This window comes from Cantharellus anzutake (assembly GCF_015039405.1).
Source record: "Cantharellus anzutake strain C23 chromosome Unknown EI90scaffold_27, whole genome shotgun sequence".
NCBI lineage: Eukaryota > Fungi > Basidiomycota > Agaricomycetes > Cantharellales > Hydnaceae > Cantharellus > Cantharellus anzutake.
This window is the reverse complement of record NW_024066977.1, coordinates 489,616-503,838: the sequence shown is the minus strand read 5'-3', so window position 1 is coordinate 503,838 and position 14,223 is coordinate 489,616. Positions and strand designations below refer to the sequence as shown.

The 14,223-nt window shown below is 48.8% G+C and overlaps 5 protein-coding genes across 5 annotated transcripts; 2 read left to right on the top strand and 3 right to left on the bottom strand.

The window, feature by feature from the left end:
- The first annotated feature begins 125 nt into the window (after nt 1–125).
- EI90DRAFT_1187027 (uncharacterized protein) lies at nt 126–1,363 on the top strand. Its single transcript, XM_039051557.1, has 4 exons — nt 126–787; nt 846–875; nt 936–1,071; nt 1,151–1,363. The coding sequence occupies exons 1-4, from the start codon at nt 538–540 to the stop codon at nt 1,263–1,265; spliced, it is 531 nt and encodes a 176-aa protein (XP_038915480.1). The 5' UTR covers nt 126–537; the 3' UTR covers nt 1,266–1,363.
- EI90DRAFT_3060582 (uncharacterized protein) lies at nt 1,348–4,524 on the bottom strand. The gene is made up of 5 exons (XM_039060503.1): nt 4,337–4,524; nt 4,020–4,290; nt 3,858–3,966; nt 3,767–3,808; nt 1,348–3,711 (listed from the first exon to the last, which is right to left on the bottom strand). Exons 1-5 carry the CDS (start codon nt 4,449–4,451, stop codon nt 1,516–1,518), a joined length of 2,733 nt encoding a protein of 910 aa, XP_038915479.1. The 5' UTR covers nt 4,452–4,524; the 3' UTR covers nt 1,348–1,515.
- A 30-nt stretch (nt 4,525–4,554) lies between these two features.
- EI90DRAFT_1186348 (Golgin subfamily A member 7/ERF4 family-domain-containing protein) lies at nt 4,555–6,318 on the bottom strand. The gene is made up of 6 exons (XM_039051556.1): nt 6,142–6,318; nt 5,415–6,071; nt 5,198–5,356; nt 5,078–5,114; nt 4,875–5,024; nt 4,555–4,814 (listed from the first exon to the last, which is right to left on the bottom strand). Exons 2-6 carry the CDS (start codon nt 5,978–5,980, stop codon nt 4,674–4,676), a joined length of 1,053 nt encoding a protein of 350 aa, XP_038915478.1. The 5' UTR covers nt 5,981–6,071; nt 6,142–6,318; the 3' UTR covers nt 4,555–4,673.
- A 341-nt stretch (nt 6,319–6,659) lies between these two features.
- Nucleotides 6,660–9,020, bottom strand: EI90DRAFT_3060577 (6-phosphogluconate dehydrogenase). The gene is made up of 9 exons (XM_039060502.1): nt 8,987–9,020; nt 8,783–8,885; nt 8,151–8,567; nt 7,605–8,086; nt 7,467–7,529; nt 7,319–7,403; nt 7,101–7,246; nt 6,920–6,998; nt 6,660–6,864 (listed from the first exon to the last, which is right to left on the bottom strand). Exons 1-9 carry the CDS (start codon nt 8,987–8,989, stop codon nt 6,809–6,811), a joined length of 1,434 nt encoding a protein of 477 aa, XP_038915477.1. The 5' UTR covers nt 8,990–9,020; the 3' UTR covers nt 6,660–6,808.
- A 2,945-nt stretch (nt 9,021–11,965) lies between these two features.
- EI90DRAFT_3145771 (Asp-domain-containing protein) lies at nt 11,966–13,576 on the top strand (the record flags this gene model as incomplete). Its single annotated transcript, XM_039065341.1, has 7 exons — nt 11,966–12,141; nt 12,203–12,394; nt 12,471–12,542; nt 12,602–12,754; nt 12,812–13,221; nt 13,278–13,466; nt 13,527–13,576. 7 exons carry the CDS (start codon nt 11,966–11,968, stop codon nt 13,574–13,576), a joined length of 1,242 nt encoding a protein of 413 aa, XP_038915476.1.
- Nucleotides 13,577–14,223: the final 647 nt, after the last annotated feature.

Below are 14,223 nucleotides of genomic sequence, written 5' to 3'. Positions count from 1 at the left end.
TCTCAATTAATCGAGCATTGGGTCTCTATGTCGTTGTGCATGTTGTTCGAGCACATTGTTTCCGACTCTCCTTGTGAGTCGCATGACACACTCTCAACCCTTCTCGTCAACCACTCACACTGTGGGCCACAACCCATCAAACTTAACTCAAGTCGCACGTGCTGATGTTCGTCGCGTCGATTTATCGCTCATTTCCACTTGCCCGTTGCCAGCGGAGAACAGGGAGTGATCCTCATTTCGCTATCGTCCCCTCCTCAATTGATGTCCTTTAACAGCGTTCAAGGAGCAAATTTTGGGGTTGATCCGTCTCAAAAATGCAAGTGGATTAGGCCACCAGACCGATGGATGTGACTGTTCACATCCTAGCGCACGAGTCTGACCAGGTGTACTTAACTAGACGAAGTGGTTAGAATGAATACGGCTGGGTATATCTGAGCAAGCGCTCCTTACATCAGGGTCCAGCACCCGATGTTTCGCGAGGGTCGCCCAGACATTGGATGTCAGTAAAGCACGCACTAAGCCGATGGAGAATCCCACATGAGCTCCCTTCTCTGGAGCCGTCAGGAAGCGATCACACCACAAGCACTTCCAATCACGATCACAGCACTCCGTCCATCCATTCCCATCCTAAGTAGGATCCAGAGAATCATTTCCGATGCGCCATACCATCAGCAACTGTACAGAAAGAATCCCAATATTTTCATACTGAAAACGATATTCCGCACGATCCACTCGAGCTTCTCTTCAGGGGTGGCGTCACGGTCGTCGGGACTGCCACTTTGCATTTGTGAGTATCGTTCATGACACTTAGGCACCAGGGCGGAGAGTAATACCATCACATTCAGTACCCGGGCTCGAAGCAACGCACGAGCGAAGTTCGTAGTTTCCAAATCCATTGGTCCGCTTTGCACATTGTGAGTCCACTCGTTTGCTAGAGGATGACAACACCGTCCTGTCCGTCACCAGCAAGAAACGAGCCGGTGACAACGAGTTGCAAGGACCCAGTCCTACACGGTGCCCGTTTTCCCGTCGCAACGAAGATATGGTGGCTGATGAGGGTGCGGTCAGCAGGTGATAATCCCCCCACCTCCAATGATGACCTGACAGGCTTGAATGGATACTTTCATCCGAAATTTCGTAAAAGGAGCAGCTATTTCCATGCTTGGCTTGGTTGTTGCTTGTTCACCTCTCTCCTCCGTGGTACTTCTGGGTTCATTATCATAAAAGAGGACGGTGATCTCCTTGGCTTGACTTCGATTGCCTGATTCTCGTATGCTGTATGGTCGAGGTCTGTCCGATCTCGTCGATTGGTGCGGAAAGTTGGAGAGGTATCCATTCAAAAAAAATTGGAGTACATGATACTGAATGGATGATACTGTGAGTGGGCAGCAACAGAACGAAATACAGACCACATTATACGTGGAGTCATAGTACAATCCACAGCGACAACCTTTGGGCATCGGGCCCTAAACCCCTCCTGCACTCAGTTCTTACACATAGCCGTATTACTGCGTATCACTGAGCTTCAAGCTCATCAGCTTCCATTCCAAGTTCTTCTGCGCTCAACCCATACGTCTGAGCTACATCCCCTTGGACAGTGATAATCGTGGCCACCTCACGCAACAAATCCACTAGTTCGTCGCGGCAGTCTGCCCCTGATGCCATAAGATCTCGGAAACAATGAATGGCCTCCTGCCAAGGTGCAAGTGCTTCTTTCGGCTTGCTTGCATCCTTCAAGTTATATCCCCAATTATTTAGTGCATCAGCGTAATCCTGCAGATATTGATCTCGATCAAGTCCCGTGAGTTGTTGATACAGTCGAGCGGCGTGCATAGAGGCCTCGCAGGCTTCATCCCAATCCTCCACAGAGGCTGCGTAACCAGCATGGTTGTACATGTGGCGAGCCATTTCGGGGCGAGTGGAGGTAGGATCGAGGCCGAAGGCAAGCCTGTGAAGGTCTACCGTTTGTTTAGACGCATCGAGGGCCTCGTAATGGCGGCCAAGTCCTTCCAAAAGATGAGCATACTGCATTAATGCGCCTGCCAGGTTCGATCGTTTACTCCCGCCTTCGGGATCCTCGTCAAATGCCGAGCGGAATAAACGCAGTCCCTCCTCCAGATAGTCTAATGCATCGGTCAGCTTCCCCTCCCGCTCTAAGTAATGACTAAGTCGGATGAGAGTGCGCGGCCGTTGCAGGGATAAAATCTCTTTACTGTTTGGATCGAGTGCTTTCCAAATATCATTCGCTTCGTAGGCTGCTGCTTGTGCCGCATGCAAGTCTCCTAGCTTCTCGGCATAACATGCTAAGTTGTCAAGCCGTTCGGCGAGTTGATGTTTATGATCGCCTATCTCATCGTCCCCTGCCTTCAATATGTCGACGGCCTTTCTTTGAGCTGCAAGTGCCTCCAAAAAATCACCACGATCATCCAAAACATTGGCAAGTACGGCGAATGTGTGAGATAAATCATCCTTGTACAAGTCCGGGGATAGTTCATAGAGACCAGTTCGAATAGTGATTGACTCTTGCACACAATCAATGGCATGATCCAAGTCTCGTGCAGGATCATTGGCAGGCAAGCCACATATTTCCACTGCCCAATTTTTGAGGTACTCGCTAAGGGCCTCGGAAACCCACCTCTCGGGTTGGTTGTTATGTAGGCCACGAACAAGACTAACGATATGTCGCCGTCTGTTCAAGGCCTCAGCAGTATCGCCTAACATATTGAGTATCCCAACGAGAGAATTCGTATTGTAGACGTAGAGTTGGAAATGATCAGCAAACGTTGTTGTTGAAAGCTCGCATGCTTCTCGCATGTGATGGAGTGCCATGGGTAACTCTCCAGTCTCCTCTAGAGCACTCGCGAGATGACGATGAGCAGAAGAACGAGCGATGAGTAAACGAACAGCCCGCTTCGGGTCGTCCAGGGGTTCCAGAAGGCTTAGAGCTTCCTCCGCGAAAGGGATCGCCTCCCTAGGACGGCCCTGAGAAAGTGCCACACGGGCGGCTTCTACTAGCGAGTCCGCCTGCAGATAGGCGCCTTTCGTACCTCCGAGTTGCCATCCTCCATTTGGGTCCTTCCCAAGCAGGGATGCCAGCCCGCCAGGATCAGCTTCTTTGCCTTTCCAGGACAGCGAAATCAAGTGATTCATCATACGCATCCGTTCTCCAAGGCTAAGAATGTTACGTCGGGCAAACCACCTGCAGTTCTCTGTAAAAAGCAGATATATATCACTTATAGCAGAAGATTCCGATATTTGGTGTGTTAATTCCTGAAGCGATAAACGCGCAGTATCCGGATCATGTATGGAGAGGACTAGAATCTCCCTTCCATTGGGTGATATAATATCTTCTTTGGAGGCTCCAAGCCAAAGCTGCTGCCGCAACGGCGTCCCTTTGAAAAGAGGATCAAACATGTCGGCTTGGAGCCGATGACGGCGATCCTTGAATCGAGCTGCTCGCTCCACGCGAAGCCAACTAGAGAAAGACGATTCCTGGAGTCCAAAAATGGCGTACTCGTGATGTATGGGGTCAGTTTCACGGAAGAGATGGGCGCTTCGGACACTCCAGTCCTGTCCAAGGCCTTGCTCGTCGTACAGCCATTCGACAAAATCCTCGACTTTGTAGAATTTCTTGCGGATTCCGCCATTGCCTAGAAAGGCGGTCTCAAGCCGGCATAGGGGTTTATCCATCGGAACGTCCACAGCAAGGGTCTGACGGATGACTTATTTGAGGGAGGCTCAGGCAAAGCTGTCGTCGCATGCTTACGTCAAAAACTGATGGCTTCTGCTCGGGTGATTGCTCTTCTTCCTGAAAATGGACCTCAGCATGAGGCTGCGGCACAAAGGTGCTACTCAACTGCACCGCTGCCTATCCAGTCACTTGCCGAGTTCTCAAAGACACTGATTCCATTGAGCACGTCCGCTCTCGATCCCCCCTTAAACGCAGCCATAAGCGCTTTTGTCAGACTGGAACCTGCGTCAGCTAGACAGTGGAGATTAAAGGCATTTGGTGTTCCAACCTGTCCATTTCCGGTAGTTTCTGATTCGCCTCCCTCAGGAGACGAGCATTGGGGTCGCTGAGTAGCCGGAAATGGAATATTTGTACCCGTTGATCAATTTGGCCGAGGAGATTCAGAAGTCCAGGTTTATACCCCAAGTCATTGGTCAATTCAACAGATAGCAATGCAGTCCGTATATCACTCAAGCGCCCCAAGATTTGATTAGATAGAGTGCTGGGAGACGGACTGCGATCTATTTCTTCCATCTCAAGATCAACAGCAGAACTGGCGCCTAGGCTCGATCAGAACAAGACCCGACAAGTCAATATTGGAGTCACCTCTAACCGCGTCGTCTAGAGTGCTGTGCATCGCCATCACTTGCTGTCTTGCTGTTTGAGGGTAGCGTGTGAGTAGAAAGGAGTGCTCGAAAAAGCGGCATGCTCCGACATACATGCCTCAAGATGGCAATGATCAAGTCAAATTCCGATATTGTTAGAATTCGAAGTGCACATTGAGGGAGTCAAGGTTTATATGATAAACTGAATGCATCGAATACAAAATTATCCATAATTAATATCACTATCAAGTACAATCAGTTTGCAAGACGCGACGATAGAAAAGTGAGGACAACGCACATAATATTCAATCTCCAACTGTGACAATTGGGGACTTTGATTAATATTGCAGGACCATCAAGATGGGAACAACACTCACGAAAAGGAAAGCTGACTTTCGAGGCCATACGATATGTAGACCCTGAGGATGGTACATGATTGCATTTTTTTCATCGATGAGCATCTTCAACCGTCGCATTTCCTAATAACCGATTAAGCAATGATGGGAGCTATTCAAAAAAAAAAAAACAACTAAACCAACCTTGTTGTAATGCGTTTTGATGAAAAGCATGCTTGTGTACAAAGTGGCCACAGCTAGCAAATTCTCCCAAAATGCAGCTTGTGTACTATATGCCGATATAAGGATTTCATTTATGTCGTTGATGGTCTCCTGGAATTGTGTGGGTGTGATCTGCGCGATAGTGTCAGCTTGCATGTGAGCACAGAGATGAGCAGATAGCATACCCTCCCTTCGAGTTCCAGGGGATACGTGGGAAGAAATCTAAACATCCAAACAGTACCTTGATCAGCCAACCGAGAAAGTATGGGGCCGGTCGTCGAAACAGACCAGGTGAACAAACGTACTGAGGAAGTTCTCCAGCTGTATAATCGCGCTCGATCCTGAATATTTCCCGAGGATAATGTATACCAATTTGACCAATAGGTGGAGTCCCATAAGCAGAGTCGACACCCGGAGGTCCAATATAATACGACGATTTAGGAGGTCTAATCTCTTCATGTTGTCTATCCGTATTGCAAACTCAACACCCCATATTCACAAGATGGAAAAAAAAAAACTTACACTTCACTCTGATCTCCCATCGTCCGACCACCAGCATTCGGATCCGTTCCAAACTCGATCTTCCTCTTCGCCATCGCCGTTCGTCTCATTTCCTTCTCCGAGACAACATCCAGCGAGGTCACCACAACATAATCACCATAATCACCATCCCTATCCTCTTCTTCCCCTTCGCCATCTCCATCTGAGGGCCTCGCATGTCTGTGGGGAGACGTCGAAGGGTTCGCAAACACCATCTCATTCAGCGCCGTCTGACCTAGCAATCCATGCCGACGCGCACTCTTCGTCCTTTGGGGCGACGAATCAAGTTCGAGAGAATGGCGGCTCGTCTCCACTTCCCGCCTTTCCTCTAGTTCTTTATCCTCTTCGTCTTCAGCAGAAATCCTGACGTGCTTTTCTTCCGTTTTAACTGGTGAAATTGGTGGAGTGGTAGGGTTGGAACTAGGTTGAGGATGTGATGAAGGTGATGACGTAGAAAGTCTCCGACTCCGAGTATCCTTGGGAGAATCTTGGTGTCCTCGATGGGAGCGTTCCGATTCTCCCTCCCCACCATTTGCGTCGCCATCCATAAGAGCGGCCTCCCCAACAATCACCTCATTTGAAGGGGAAGGGCGCCCCTCACTCTCCGGACCAACCACAGCATGTGCCTTTGCGTGAGTTCTACCCTCAAGTTCAGGATCATCGCGTTCAAGGTCTTGTCGTTGACCAGAAACGGTGTTAGCCTCCATACCAGCGGGCGTATACGAGATAGACGTGCGCGTAGAAATTGAACCCTAGCTACGATTAAAGCTCGTAAGTCAAAGAACCGTGAGGACCCCTCGCCGCCAGCACCCCAAGACCAAAACCGCCTAATTGAAACCTTAGGATTCGGAACGTCGAAGATCAGTAATTTATGCTCGTACCGGCAACCCCCCGGCTCAATTCATTCCCGACTACATGACGCGCGCTTTCCCGAATTTCACTACATAAACAAATCCATATTGTAATCTCTCTTCTCGGGTCTCTCGAAGCCACCTCACTACTGAATCCCACGATGCCCAAAAAATATCCTCGTATCGATCGCATTCTAACCATTTTTCACTCTTCGATTTTTTGACCTTCACACTGATTGTAGTTTACAAATGAACAAGGAAAAACTAACAAGAACAGTTGAGTTAGGGATTCAAAAACATGATTCTCTCCTTCTCCCCAAGACAAAATTGGGAAGAAAAAGTTCCGTTTCAATAATTGTGGCAGCAAAAATACGAAGAAGGAAAGACGGAGGGGATGCAGTGATGTGTGAGAGGGGAGAAAGGCGCGGGAAGAGGCGCTGGGACATAGACAAGCGTATGGAAGCAAAAAAAGACGGTGCGATGGTCTATTCGTATCCGTGCAAGTTCTCCTAACTGCACTCTGCCCTACGCAATGTAGGTAGAAGCAGAGACGTTCCCACCACGACCAGTCCAGTTAATGTCTAGCAAAGAAGGCACCGATCAAAAACCAATAAGACCGTCAGTCAGAAAACTCACGGATATCCTTGCCCGCAGGAAGCAACTTGTTCTCATTACCAGGCAATACGCGGAATGTATGCGCACCAAAGTAATCACGCTAACAAATGGACGAAACAACGTAACGGCACGTCAGCGAACGAAAAGGATTCAGCCTCTAAAAGGACCACCGAGACGAATGCTAAGGAGAACGAAATCGTACCTGAGCCTGAATCAAGTTAGCTGGGACGACCGCGGAGCGATAGCCATCAAGGAATGCGAGAGCCGTGCTGAAGGCAGGAAGTGTGACGCCCCAAAGAACAGACTGAGCAATAACACGACGCCAGCCAGGCTGAGCCTTATGAATAGCTGAGAGAGAGACATTCAAAGTGTCCGTCAGCAAGCTGGACTAACGGAAGCTGATGGGAAGACGACAAGTACCCTTGTTGAAGAAGTCATCGAAGAGCAAAGACTCCAGCTTGGGATTCTTGTCGTAAGCCTTGGTGATATCGGCCAAGAAAACACTCTAAATGGACGAGAAGTTTGATCATCTTCTCAAACCCCCAAGCCTAGTCATATCGTAACTGACCTTGATGATACATCCACCGCGCCACATACGAGCAATACCAGCATAGTTCAAATTCCAATTGAGCTAGAAACCCCGGCCCCGAAAGGCAATTCAGCAAGCCCGGATCAACATGACCAACCTTAGCTAAACGGTACTCACCTCCTTAGCAGTCTCACGCATAAGAATGAACCCTTGCGTATATGAAATAAGCTTCGAAGCATACAACGCCTGCTCCAGATCATCAATGAACTGCTTCTTATCACCCTTGAACGTCTCCCTCTGAGGTCCAGCAATGACCGCACTAGCCCTTACACGTTCCTCCTTAATGGCCGAAAGACAGCGAGCGAAAACGGCCTCCCCAATGAGCGTCACAGGCGTACCGGCATCAAGAGCAGCGATCGCCGTCCATTTACCCGTTCCCTTTTGGCCTGCTTTGTCCAGGATCTTGGTGACGAGGGGCCGACCATCTATTGGGTCGTTGTACCTGAGGATGTTGAAAGTGATTTCGATGAGGAAAGAATCGAGTACGCCCTTGTTCCATGTCTCAAAGACGTCGGCAATTTCTGCTTCGCTCAATCCAAGACCTCGCTTGAGGATATCGTATGCCTCGGCAATCAGTTGCATGTCACCATATTCAATACCTAAACGCGAAAAGGAGGTGGGTTGTTAGATCGCACAATAAGACTTTAATTCCAATTCCCCTACCGTTATGCACCATCTTGACATAATGGCCAGCTCCTTCCTCACCTACCCAATCGCAGCACGGCTCACCAAACGCCTGTGCAGCCGTCTTCTGGAAGATCTCCTTGATATGAGGCCAAGCATCAGGATGACCACCAGGCATGAGCGAAGGACCATGTCTAGCGCCTTCCTCGCCACCCGATACACCAGACCCCACGAATAGAATTCCTTTGGGATCAAGTTCCTTCACGCGACGAGTGGTATCTGGGTAATGAGAGTTACCACCATCAATGATGATATCACCCTTTTCGAGATGAGGGACAAGCTGTTGGATAAAGTTATCCACTGCGTCACCAGCCTTGACGAGGAGAATAATCTTGCGGGGTCTCTTCAATTTGGCGACGAGCTCCTCGATGGAGCGCGCTCCCTGAACATTCGTTCCTATTCATTCATACCGAAATCCCCGAGGGCAATTTTGGGGTCATTGTCGTCACATCCAACGCAAAAACGGCGTAAATAAGGCAGGAGGGAATATCACAATGAAAGTTCGCACGGCCGACGGCAAGATCGAACACCCGATCGGCGTTCAAGAAACACGATCGTAGCAGCAACACATCAGCAAAAACTCTCTTCAAGAAGTCCACCACCAAACATACCTTTAGCTTCTTTAGCAAGGAAGTCATCGACCTTACTAGTCGTTCGGTTATACGCAACGACGGTAAAACCTTTGTCATTGATGTTAAGGATCAAATTTTGACCCTGTAGCCATTATCAAAGATCAAATCGACAAATCGACGATAATCAGCAACGGTCCTTGGCGGACCAAAGCGCTCCCGATGGTGTAAGATGAAGTAGCATACCATAACAGCTAAGCCAATAAGGCCGATGTCACCACTAGACGACCAAACGACCCAGCCATGATACACCGATGACGTTACTTAGCGATATGGAGGAACACCTGGCGATGAATATATGCGTACACTGGCTGAGACATGTTTTTCTGACAAGTTTTGGAAGAACAGGCGTCAAGCTTGGAGGAGGTGGAAAGGTGGTAGAAAGGCAAGTTAGAGTAGAGTGGGAGAAACGGATCTTTGTAATAGTGTGAGAATCCGATTTTCACAATGGCGGATTCGGCAATCTCAAACGCATCAACGACTGCCCGAGAATCCTTTCATCCTTTGACAGAACATAAGGATTATTTATCGATCATTAAATGGCCGACCACGACGTCGGCGCCTTTGGGTGTCAAAGTGGAAAGGGAAGATGCTATTTGAATTGTGTTCCGGCCGGTGATTAGATCAATAAATCATTAGCAGTCCGCCCTCCAGGCTCGCTTGACCAACCCCCATCGCTTGTTAGCCCCCCATTTCTGCAGGGCGATTCGCACGAAATGATGTACGGACATCTGCTTCATCATGAAGTATGTCGATCAAATCATGCTGGTCTTCCAAAGGGGACTGTCCCAAAATCTGAGCGAGACCCACTCAATCTGACTAGGCTATTTGTTTTCATTTTTCAGAGGCAGGCGGGTCCGTGCGGGCCCATTTTCCCGGATCGTTCCTTGGATCTCCGCAATATCGTTGATTCGTCTTTATGTCTTCGAGTCGTGCATGCCCGCTTCTCCATGATATGTACATGCCAAAACGTGTGATTGAATCACAGCCAGGATAACGACCTGGTGAAAATAACTCCGTTCTTCCCAGGTGCATCAATGACGATGTGTTGTACTCACAGTGATACAATCATGTACCTGCCCATCGTTGCGCTGAGTCCACTCCCACGGCCTTCGGGAATAGCCGGATCCCACCCCCCACTCAATCCATCGTTCGCTTGCAGTCATGGCAAGTTTGCCCGGGTTCAATGGAGACCAGTGTGGTTCGCACAAAGGACGATTGATCGTCCTTACATGACTTAGCCATTAGCCCAGCTAGCTTAAGTATCAAGCGCCATCTCAATCGTGTGGGTGCTGGTCCATTGAATTGAAAGCGCCACACTGGCACATCGATAACGCTAGTCATTCAGCTACAAATACCTCTGGCCCCGAATTGGCGCTCAGCAAAATGATTACGTATCACATTAAAAGCTACAGCGCACACAAGTGGTTCTATGTCCGAGCGTTTGCCTGCACAGCCCGATTTCCATGCTTCTTGTTCTATGATGGGCGCGGTGCCCAAATCCACCATGATCACATACTGGCCATACTTACATAACTCACTACAACATCTGAATCACGCCAGTCTAATAGAGGCAGTACACGCATACAGACGTAAGTATCACGTATATCCCAGAACTAGACCATAACTGCTACATGGTTAATCATCCTAACAATCACATCTACATATGCATATCTCCTCAATTCACGCGTATTGGGAATTCCGTTGGAAAGAGTGGCTGGTCACTTGCTTAATTCGGTTGGCATGTTAAATTGCCCCAGGCTCGCGCGCTCGTTGCACAGCCGTTCTTTTTAGGGTTGTTTTGCAGTGTTAGAACTTGAAGGACGAGTCTAAGAGTGCGCAGCCACACATACATACATGGCAGATCAGAGCTTTTGCACCTTGCGGCCGACGCGTCCTAGAAGAAGAAACGCATCGATGGCTTCTGTCCAACTCCTTCCATCATAACCTGGGGAATCTCGCACTCAGAAGACCAAGGGTCCTTGCACTTCTTGCTGCGGGTTTCTAGACATTTTTAATTTGCTTGGCAGCAAATTAAAAGCGTAACGTGGTACCATACGATTGCATGGGGGTTGGAGCTGCTCATGTGAGCGTTCTAGGCTTACGCGCCGGGCATGTGGAAATGTACGTCAGCTGGTAGGAGTGATGATCATGCGTGACCCAATACCTGTGGGGTTTCCTGTACTAGACCGGTACCAATGCAGCTGTTTGCAAAGAAAGAGAAAGATCGGCCATTGTGGATTCAGCGGAGGAGTTCCTCTCTACCAAAAATGGAGCATTTGATGGCAAGCCCAATAATTGCAACCATGGGACTTCCCCTAAATGCGTTGCTTACTCGCTTGAACTCACAGTATTTGTCGTCCGTTCAGCATGAGGAAGCATCTGGAGGCTACCGTGTTCCCTCAAGAATGAGTAACCGTGAGATTGCCTGAGTCTCGGGGGTGTCCGGACGCGCTCCTTACACACCACTGCCACTAAGATGAAGCGCGATGTCGAGCGGTCGGTGTCCATGCGGTAAATTTGAGTGTTTTTACATGCAATGTTTTGGCTCATTATTCCAAAGTCTATGGAAAGCCTTGTTGACTAGAAGCGTGACACGGTATATAGGCCATCGCAGCGATGATCAGGCAAGCCAGCTAGTACGCCTTCGATTCGCCAGTCTTGTGCTGACTCGATGCGCCAAGCGGCGCCGTATGGACTCAACGCCGAGTCGACTGAAACCTCAGTCTGATGAACCACAAATCAGGGCATAGACAGAGAACAAACCAAAGAGATGTCCGTTGGAGAGATGACAACCCCCTCCAACACTGTGTCCCACCCATAACGAAAGCAAGCTAGTAATCTTGGGAAGTTCTTTCTGAAGCTGAGACGGAGCTGTTACCAAGCGCCCATGACCATCTGGTTAATGAGAAGGCAAGTTTACTGACGATTCTTATTTTCGTCGTTTCCTTTTACGTTTCCAAATCGCTCATTATTCTTCATTCATAGATACCGACGTGGATTGAATGGGTCATTTTATTATACATCGCCATGAGATAGCACCGAATGCGATGCTAGAGATAAATCAGGGACCTGCTCTTTCCCGCAGGGAATAAGAATGGGGCTCTCACTACTGGTGCCCACCCCCCGCATCTACTTGTCGCGGCGCTCCCTCTTTCAGCCGAAATGAAGTTCACCATACCTCTCATCGTTGTGTCTCTACCTTTCCTGGTCTTTGCCAGTCCCATCCACGCTAATGAAAAAGGCATTTCTATTCCAATTAGCAAGAGGGGTTCCACCTTCGCCAAGGATGGCGTCGTCGACATGATGGCTATCCGGGCCCACCTCGCCTATGTCGTCGCGTAAGAATGCAACTTTAATAGCTTCCGTGGATTTTCAGTGAATATCTTTCCTTCTCCCCAGCAAATACGAGACCACCTCGAAGAATTACGAGAGGAGTACTGGATCAGTCCGTCCTCCCACCAGGAACAGAGTGACCCACACCTCGAAAAGAGGTATCGGCAACGATAGCTTAACAGACTATAGGGAGCTATTTTGGTACGGAAACATCTCAGTCGGAACCCCTCCTGTTACGTTTACCGTCGATTTCGATACGTGAGTTGCCTCCGGATGTTTTAGAGGAAATTGGGAGTGAACCACATGCCCTCTCTCCTACTTCAATTTGACATAGCGGAAGCAGTGACCTCTTTATCCCTGATGTATCTTGCCAGAATTGCGGAGCACATACGCGTTACAACCCTAGGTTTGCTCGCCCTTTCAGAATCCGCGATGCTGCATTGCATTTATCATATCTTTATTTAGATTGAGCTCTACTTCCTCCAGTGTGGGAAAACCCTTCAACGATCCTTATTTCGACGGTTCTTTCGCCAGCGGACAGCTATACAATGACACTGTCACCGTGGCCGGCCTCACTGCTGAGCATCAAACCTTCGGATCCGCCACCAGCTACAGCCCGTTTGTCTCCAATTATGTTGACTGTGGTTCTTTTTCATTCATTACTTGGCTCAACAGGCAGTTCAAGGTTAGACCGACAGATGGCTTGCTGGGCCTCGCCTGGCCAGCGGCTTCTGCCTTTAATGCTACGCCTTTCTTCAACACCCTCATACAGCAGGGAACCGTCTCCCAAGGTGTCTTCGCATTGTACCTTTCAGAGTCTGGCTCAGAGCTCCGCCTTGGTGGAACCGACGAGTCGCTCTTCAGTGGTCCTCTTCAGTGGAACTCTGTGACCCAACAGAAATTTTGGCGGATTAATCTCGATGGTATCAATGTTGGGGGAACGAAGGTGGTCGGCGGTCTATCATCCTTTATTGATTCAGGTACCACTCTTATTGTCGGTGATCCCCATACAGTTGCGCAGTTCTATCGGGGTATTCCTGGCAGTCATATCTTTGACATCATAGATGAGACTGTCTACTACTCTTGTGCGTTCCCAATCGTCCCTCTACCTTGTCTGCGAAAACTTGACCATTTTCCATAGACCCCTGCAGCCCTGATCCTCAAGTCTCCTTCACGTTCAACGGAACTTCGTATCCCATTGCCTCCAAATACTTCAACGTCGGCAACGTAGTGTTCAACGAGTCAAGCGTCTGCATTGGTGGCATTGTCGGCCACCCTGGCGGCGACGTCTGGATCCTTGGCGATGTTTTTATGAGGAACGTTTATACAGGTGAGCGTTCCTTTATTCCCCTCTTGGCAATATGAGTCAAGCAGATCTTGTTTTTTCCAGCCTTTGACTTTGACCACTCCCGCGTCGGATTCGCTAAACTTCGAGTGTGATCCAGAATGCTTTGCCTTTAGCTTTAGTCAACACTCAGAAATGAACACCACGTCTCGCTCCCCATCCTGAACGCTTCCGTTGAACAGTGTATTTCTCCGTAACATTCTTGAATTCTGACGATTCGCGGTTGTTGAGTGTACGATATTGCTTGATTTAGTTTTCTATGTTTCAGTCCGCGTTGGCCAAATGTCAATGCCAGTTTTCAACACAATGAATGCCAACGCTAGGAAGTATAGTTGGTTCTACATACCTTGGTAAATAGGGGTACCGAAGTTCACGGTGAACCGGTTCGAACCGTGAATGAACCATGAACCGAACCAGGATGAACCAGAACCGCGGTTCGGTTCGGCCTTGGTTCAGAGATGGTTCGGTTCGGGTCCTCTATGATGTTGGAATTTTGTGAACCAGGTTCGAACCGAACCGAACCACCGAACCGTTTCATAAATCAGGTGTTGACCTGACCCCATCACATCACGACTGGATGCATTTCAGAGAGAAAAATGTATTGCTAATGCTTGCACATCTTGTATGCATATATAATGAAGTAGACTAGTTTCAGTCAACAGAGAGAATGGGGATGTCCAAGAAAAAAAAAATAGAATATTTACTCTCATAAATGTCTTTACTGTCTTGCCACCATGCTCCG